Source organism: Salmo trutta, chromosome 1 (genome assembly GCF_901001165.1).
Source record: "Salmo trutta chromosome 1, fSalTru1.1, whole genome shotgun sequence".
Taxonomy (NCBI): Eukaryota; Metazoa; Chordata; class Actinopteri; order Salmoniformes; family Salmonidae; genus Salmo; species Salmo trutta.
Window position 1 is genome coordinate 77,203,747 of NC_042957.1, and position 8,893 is coordinate 77,212,639.

Below are 8,893 nucleotides of genomic sequence, written 5' to 3' on the forward strand. Positions count from 1 at the left end.
AGTGGACACCTGGGGTACTTCTCGCAGGGCAAACATTAACTGTTCAGAGGAGACTTGTCACGACTTCTGCTGAAGTCGATGCCCCTCCTTGTTTGGGTGGTGCTCGGCGGTCGACTTCACCGGTCTTCTAGCTATCATTGATCCATTTTTCATTTTCCATTGGTTTTGTCTTGTCTTCCTACACACCTGGTTTCAATCCCATTAATTACATGCTGTGTATTTAACCCTCTGTTTCCCCTCATCTCCTTGTCGGAGATTGTTTGTGGTTATTGTGTTTGTGTATTTTGTATAGGTGTGCGACGGGTATGTTTACCCATGTTTATTTTTATGTACGTTGGTTTTGGAGTTTGTTTTAATATATTATCCTCTCTAGGGTATGTGGGACGAAATCGTCCCACCTACTCAACAGCCAGTGGAATCCCGTGGCGCGATATTCAAATACCTTAGAAATGCTATTACTTCAATTTCTCAAATATATGACTATTTTACACCATTTTAAAGACAAGACTCTCGTTAATCTAACCACACTGTCCGATTTCAAAAAGGCTTTACAACGAAAGCAAAACATTAGATTATGTCAGCAGAGTACCCAGCCAGAAATAATCAGACACCCATTTTTCAAGCTAGCATATAATGTCACATAAACCCAAACCACAGCTAAATGCAGCACTAACCTTTGATGATCTTCATCAGATGACACACCTAGGACATTATGTTATACAATACATGCATGTTTTGTTCAATCAAGTTCATATTTATATCAGCTTTTTACATTAGCATGTGACGTTCAGAACTAGGATACCCACCGTAAACTTCCGGTGAATTTAAAAAACGTTCAAAAACATTCACAATAAACGTTCACAAAAAACATAACAATTATTTTAAGAATTATAGATACAGAACTCCTTTATGCAATCGCCATGTCCGATTTTAAAATAAATAGCTTTTCGGCAAAAGCACATTTTGCAATATTCTGAGTAGATAGCTCGACATCACGGGCTAGCTATTTTGACACCCACCAAGTTTGGCACTCACCAAACTCAGATTTACTATAAGAAAAATTGGATTACCTTTGCTGTTCTTCGTCAGAATGCACTCCCAGGACTTCTACTTCAATAACAAATGTTGGTTTGGTTCAAAATAATCCATAGTTATGTTCAAATATCCTCTGTTTTGTTCGTGCGTTCAAGACACTATCCGAAGGGTAACGAAGAGTGACACGCCCGGCACGTTTCGTGACAAAAAAATTCTAAATATTCCATTACCGTACTTCGAAGCATGTCAACCGCTGTTTAAAATCAATTTTTATGCGATTTTTCTCGTAAAAAAGCGATAATATTCCGACCTGGAATCTTCTCAGGTTTTTGCCTGCCATATGAGTTCTGTTATACTCACAGACACCATTCAAACAGTTTTAGAAACTTTAGGGTGTTTTCTATCAAAATCAAACAATTATATGCATATTCTAGTTTCTGGGCAGTAGTAATAACCAGATTAAATCGGGTACGTTTTTTTTATCCGGCCGTGCAAATACTGCCCCCTACCCTAGAGAGGTTAAACTAATCCAGTTATACTAAGTTGGTTTCTCCTGCACCTGACTTCCCTGCCACCTACACACACGACAACGACAAGACTGCATCAATCAGGCCTTCATGGTAGAATTTCTGCATAGAAACCACTACTAAAGAACACCAATAAGAAGAGACTGGGCCAAGAAACATGAGCAATGGACATTAGACCGGTGGAAATCTGTCCTTTGGTCTGATGAATCCAAATGAGATTTTTGGTTCCAACCACCGTGTCTTTGTGAGACGCAGAGTAGGTGAACGGATGATCTCTGCATGTGTGGTTCCAAACGTGAAGCATGGAGGAGGAGGGGTGATGGTGTGGTGGTGGTAGCGACACTGTCAGTGATTTATTTATAATTTAAGGCACACTTAACCAGCTACCATAGCACTCTGCAGCGATACACTATCCCATCTGGTTTGGGACTATCATTTGTTTTTCAACAGGACAATGACCCCAAAAACTCCTCCAGGCTGTGTAAGGGCTATTTGACCAAGAAAGGAGACTGATGATGCTGCATCAAATGACCTGGCCTCCACAATCACCCCACCCAAATTATAATGTGAATACTGAATGCACAGTATCACTTCCTGATGCTGCTTGCTGCAACGTAACAAGCGTGTATATATTTCCACAGGAGTCGTCATTGTAGACAACCAGTAACCTAGCAGCCTTAAAGGAATACCTGTACAAAAGAGGAAATCACTTCATAGGATCTTTCCATCTCCCCTTGCTGTTTCTGATCCCAGAGGGTGTTGTACCAGAGATGACAGAGAAAGGAGGTTCACTAAAAACACATCACTGAGATACAGCTACGACCCCACTGAAGTTGACATTTTACACAGTTAAGGTCTGTGTGTGTGATCATAACGGCTTCCTTTTCAACTGAATAAGACCCTTTTCTATGTACTGAACACAACCCCTATTACTGTACTCCATTTACTGTACTGTTATATTCTGATCAATATTAAAACATTTACACCTCTCTTCTTTCATCTGGTTGATTAACCTTTATTAGTCACATCTGTCACATGTACATTTCACTCAGTGGAATTGAGTTCATACAGAAACAAGATTGTTGTGTCAAGAATTTGACAAATAAACATTCTACAGACAACAATATTTACAAACACCAAGAAGCCCAATAACAACAAGATGAATGATTTCTAAATGAAACCAGTTTTTTCAACACAGTGTGGTGATTCATTCTATTAATAAATGACTCTCGTTGACAATATCTGTCAACTTCAATAGTGTGTATTCATGAATATTTACTATCATATGTTTACACACTAGAGAGATATTCTACATTGTTGCTCCAGAGTGTCTTACTGAACATGACTAGAGAGATATTCTACATTGTTGCTCCAGTGTGTCTTACTGAACATGACTAGAGAGATATTCTACATTGTTGCTCCAGAGTGTCGTACTGAATATGACCAGGATTAGAGTGAAACATCATGTTGTGTTTGACACAGGGACCACCTGACACAGGGACACTGAAGAGGTGTCATAAACCCTAAACCCTGGATAGAGGGGCTCAGTGAATGTGGTGTGGAATGTGTGCAGGTGGGTCAGTGTGTCAGAGGAGACTCTGTAGAAGGACAGAGTGCCGGCTGGCCAGTCCAGATACACTCCTACTCTGTGGGAGCTGGAGGAGGGGACGTCTATGGTAATGTGAGCATTATTGTGCCAGGCATAGTAAACGTTGTCAGAGCAGAACAGACTCCAGGACTTGTCATTCCATCCAAGCCCATGGTCATTTCCCTCTCCTCTCCTGCTGATTCCTTTATATGTCACTCCTATGACAGCCCCACTCCCACTCCACTCTACCTCCCAGTAACAGCGCCCAGTCAGACCCTCTCTACACAGCACCTGTCCACGGTCGTCAAATCTCTCTGGGTGATCAGGATACGGCTGCTTCTCTCTCCTCCGTGTCACCTTTCTGTTCTCCTCAGACAGAGAGAGGAGTCTGTTTACTGTGTTTGGGTCCAGTGTGAGATCACAGGCATCTGATGGATGAAACCAGACACAATATTAGAAATCATCATTCACATTAGAATGTTAACTCACTTTTCACACTCAATCTGGACAGTTTTATCTCCATCTCTTCATTCAAAGACTCAATCATGGACACTCTTACTAACAGTTGTGGCTGCTCTGAGTGATGTATTGTTGTCTCTACCTTCTTGCCTTTGCGCTGTTGTCTGTGCCTAATAATGTTTGTACCATGCTTTGTGCAGGTACCATTTTGTGCTGCTGCCACTTTGTGTTACTACCATGTTGTTGTCATGTTGTGTTGCTACCCTGCTGTGTTGTCATGCGTTTCTGCCATGCTATGTTGTTCGTCTTAGGTCTCTCTTTATGTAGTGTTGTGTTGTCTCTCTTGTCGTGATGTGTGTTTTGTCCTATTTAAAAATGTAAATCCCAGCCCCGGTCCCCGCAGGAGACCTTTTGCCTTTTGGTAGGCCGTCATTGTAAATAACAATTTGTTCTTAACTGACTTGCCTAGTTAAATAAAGTTTTTTTAATTTGTAATATTTAACCTTTATTTAACTAGTTGGACAACATTCCACAGGCCACAATCAACAGCCTGATCAACTCTATGTGAAGGTGTGTCGCGCTGCATGAGGCAAATTATGTTCACACCAGATACTGACTGGTTTTCTGATCCACTCCCCCAACTTTTTTAAAAGGTATCTGTGACCAACAGATGCATATCTGTATTTCCAGTCATGTGAAATCCATGCATTATGGCATTATTTATTTAGTTCAATTGACTGATTTCCTCATATGAACTGTAACTCAGTCAAATCTTTGAAATTGTTGCATGTTGGGTATATATATTTTTTATAAACACAATTATTATTATTATTCATTATTTAATGAAGATGTTTCTAGGTATCAAAATGAGAAGTTAAATTACATTGAGACTTGTTGAATGATCATATTTAAGTCATTGTGATACTGTATGATAATATATGTGATACTGTATGATAATATAAAACACACTTATTCCCATTAATTACACACACACACACACACACACCTGTATGCATGCATGAACACAAACACACATTTCTAATGTAACACAAACACGCCACACACATACACACACATTGTCAAAGCAACTCTTTCCAAACTTTGGTGTCCCTGATTTCTGCTTCTATAGAAATACAGCTTAAATGTAATATGACCAAGTAAGTAATGATGGTGGTCTTTGTCTAAATTCAAGTTAAGACTTATTCTTAGTCATATTCTTCACAGTAGTCAACACTCACATTTTCTAAGCCCAGGTTTCATTGTGTACTCTCCACCATGTTCCACACTGTAGCAGTAAGCAGAAGAACAGAGTCATTGAGTGACACACACACACAGTCAGCATATAACTTTGTCCAAGTGGTTGAAGAATGTTTGTCTTAACTAGCCTGATAACTCAGACATGTTTGATATTAACAGTGACATAAACCCTCTACATACTTGAGTTTCTCCAGTCTGCAGTTTGGATCCTCCAGTTCAGCAGAGAGCAGTCTGACTCCTGAGTCTCCTGGGTGATTGTAGCTCAGGTCCAGCTCTCTCAGGTGTGAGGGGTTTGACCTCAGAGCTGAGACCAGAGAAGCACAGCCTTCCTCTGTGACTTGACAGCGTGACAGGCTGCAAAGAGTAAAACCCTTTCAAAACCACACTGCTATTCTTTGGTGGTGAAAATACAGTGGCAGTATATTTTTTCCAAATATTGTTGTCCTGAAACCTGCCAAATTGATTCATAAATGAACGTACCATTATTAGAAATGATAAATTATCAAAGTATTGCTTGTAGATAGAAACATGTATAGTACAAATATTTGAGTAGACTGGCCAGACCAGTTTAAAAAGCAGTATCAGTCAAAAGACAGACAGTGAGGTATCAGATTTAGATTGTATTGAGTATACAGTATCTATTTTGACAGTGAAGCTTAAATGTGTCTCTATACTCCAGCATTTTGGATTTGAGCTCAAATGTTTCATATGAGGTGACAGTATATAATGTCACCTTTTGGGGGGGGGATATTTTCATATATATGTTTCAACGTTTAGGAATTAAAGCACTTTATGTATCTAGTCCCTCCATTTGAAGAAATAATAAGTATTGTTATAGTGTCTTAAAGTAGTCAAAAGTTTAGTTTTTGGTTCCAAAAACAGATTTGCATTTGGAGTTTGTTTTTCTTAAAGTTCACCCCAATAGTTTTTTTTTACCTTTATTTAACTAGGCAAGTCAGTTAAGAACAAATTCTTATTTTCAATGACAGCCCTGGAACAGTGGGTTAACTGCCTTGTTCAGGCGCAGAACAACAGATTTTTACCTTGTCAGCTCAGGGATTTGATCTTGCAACCTTCCGGTTACTAGTCCAACGCTCTAACCACTAGGGTACTTGCCACCCAGAATGGTGGATGATGAGTGGATTAATCTTCTGTCTAAGTGAGTAGATAACGTGTTTCTAAATACTACTATATTAATCCTGATGATGCCAAGAAAAATCATGAATGATTCATGAATAGTAATGAATGAGTGAGAAAGTTACAGAGGCTACAACAAAACATGCTAACCTCTCACCATTACCAATAACAGAGACTACAACAAAACATGCTAACCTCTCACCATTACCAATAACAGAGGCTACAACAAAACATGCTAACCTCTCACCATTACCAATAACAGAGGATACAACAAAACATGCTAACCTCTCACCATTACCAATAACAGAAGATACAACAAAACATGCTAACCTCTCACCATTACCAATAACAGAGGTTACAACAAAACATGCTAACCGCTCACCATTACCAATAACAGAGGCTACAACAAAACATGCTAACCTCTCACCATTACCAATAACAGAGGCTACAACAAAACATGCTAACCATTTACCATTACCAATAACAGAGGGGGTTTGATCCTTGTGCCTCTGTAACTCTCATTCATCATTATTCACGATTCATTCATGAGTATTCATAATCATGGTAGCATCCACATGAATGTAGAAGTGTTCAGAAACATCTTCTATTCTTACTAACAATACAAGTGAAGTGACTCCAAAATGATACAGGACATTATTCACCATTCAGTTTCTATTGGGAAAAACATCATCCAAAACACAACCAAAACAAACTGCTAGTGCATTCAACAAGTTTGTAGAATCACAAGCTTGATGTAATCACTGCAGGCAAAGAATTTGGGACCAAATACTAATCTTATGACTACTTTAATACAAATAAGTGAATTTGTTAAAATGATTACGACATTTTCAAATGGGATAAATAGACAGAGTGCTTTCATTTCTGAACAGTAACACTTATATGTATGAAAATGACCTCAAATAAAAGGTGACAATCTGTACTGTCAACTAATATGAAACATTCTATCTCAAATCCTAAATGCTGAGCATAGCACCACATTTAAAACTGTAATCTTCACTGTCCAAACATATGGTGTGGACTATGTTACTGGTAAACACATGTGGATCTGGTGAACAGTTATCACTTGTTGACCAACTACAGGAATAATGACCTCAGAGTGTCCAGTTTACAGTGGGGATCCCCCAGTCCAGCAGAGAGCAGCTTCACTCCTGAATCCTTCAGGTCATTGTTACTCAGATCCAGCTCTCTCAGGTGTGAAGGTTTTGACATCAGAGCTGAGACCAGAGAAGCACAGCCTTCCTCTGTGACTCCACAGCCTGACAGCCTGACAAAGAGACCATCATGATTTCACAAACACACTGTTAATGTAACACCAGCAGTGTAGAAGGACAATGGCAGATGCATTTGCTTTATTCTTTCAAACAACATATAGATTCATCTTCCGTCTCTTAGAAATGTATGGTCATATTGTTATTCTAATGTAAACACCAACGCACTGATTAAATATGTTATGTTATTCAATAATACATATTTTATCTAAACTGAATATTTGTTCCGGATGATTAGTACTTAAATGTCATTTTATGTACTCACAGAGCAGCTCTGGATGCTATGACCACTGGCAGAAGCCTCAGAAGACCTTCCTCTGATCTGGAGTATTTCTTCAGGTCAAACACATCAAGCTCCTTTTCTGAAGTCAGCAACACAAAGACCAGAGCTGACCACTGTGCAGGTGACAGTTTGGCTTCTGAGAGACTTCCTGAGCTCAGGAAGCTTTGGATCTCCTCCACTAGAGAATGATCATTCAGTTCATTCAGACAGTGGAACAGATTGATGCACCTCTCTGGAGAGGAGTTCTCTCTGATCTTCTCTTTGATGTACTTGACTGTTTCGTCATGGCTCTGTGAGCTGCTTCTCGTCTTTGTCAGTAGACCCCGTAAGTGCTTCTGATTGGACTCCAGTGAGAGGCCCAGAAGGAAGCGAAGGAAAAGGTCCAGGTTTCCCGTCTCACTTTGTAAGGCTTTATCCACAGCACTCTTGTAGACTGTAACTTCAGGCTTGTCTCTGAACGGCGCAAACAAGTTCCTGGACGTTGATTGAGGTTTGCACATAAGATTCTCATTGTTGTTGATGAATGAGAGGAACACATATACAGCAGCCAGAAACTCCTGAATGCTCAGATGCATGAAGCAGTACACCTTGTCCTGGTACAGCCCACATTCCTCTTTAAAGAGCTGTGTGCACAATCCTGAGTACACTGAGGCTTCATTGACATCAATGCCAGCCTCTTTCAGGTCTTCTTCATAGAAAATCAGATTGCCCTTGACAAGCTGTTGAAAAGCCAGTTTTCCAAGTGACAGAATGCTCTCTTTATTCCAGTGTGGACCTGTCTCTTCTTTCCCAAGATACTTTTCATTCTTCTTTTTGGTATGAAACTCCACAAGGTGTGTGTACATCTCAGTCAGAGTCTTGGGCATCTCTTCTCTCTTATGTTTCAACATGTGTTCAAGGACTGTTGCAGAAATCCAACAGAAGACTGGAATGTGGCACATGATGTGGAGGCTCCTTGATGTCTTTATGTGTGAGATGATTCTGCTGGCCAGGTCCTCATCACTGAATCTCTTCCTGAAGTACTCCTCCTTCTGTGGGTCATTGAACCCTCGTACCTCTGTCACCTGGTCAACACACTCTGAAGGGATCTTATTGGCTGCTGCAGGTCGGGTAGTTATCCAGAGGAGAGCAGAGGGAAGCAGATTTCCCTTGATGAGATTTGTCAGCAGAACATCCACTGAGGTTGACTTTGTGACGTCACAACACATCTTGTTCTTCTGGAAGTCGAGGGGCAGTCGGCACTCATCCAGACCATCAAAGATGAACAGAACTTTGTACTTGTCGTAGTTGGAGATTCTTGAGTCTTTGGTTTTCATTG

General features: G+C 40.1%; 1 protein-coding gene across 1 annotated transcript; it reads right to left on the minus strand.

Annotated features, from left to right (window-relative positions):
* Positions 1 to 2,556: 2,556 nt before the first annotated feature.
* On the minus strand, positions 2,557 to 8,150 carry LOC115199302 (tripartite motif-containing protein 16-like). Its single transcript, XM_029761888.1, has 5 exons — positions 7,558 to 8,150; positions 7,115 to 7,288; positions 5,047 to 5,220; positions 4,848 to 4,894; positions 2,557 to 3,578 (listed from the first exon to the last, which is right to left on the minus strand). The coding sequence occupies exons 1-5, from the start codon at positions 8,148 to 8,150 to the stop codon at positions 3,025 to 3,027; spliced, it is 1,542 nt and encodes a 513-aa protein (XP_029617748.1). The 3' UTR covers positions 2,557 to 3,024.
* Between the last annotated feature and the right edge of the window lie 743 nt (positions 8,151 to 8,893).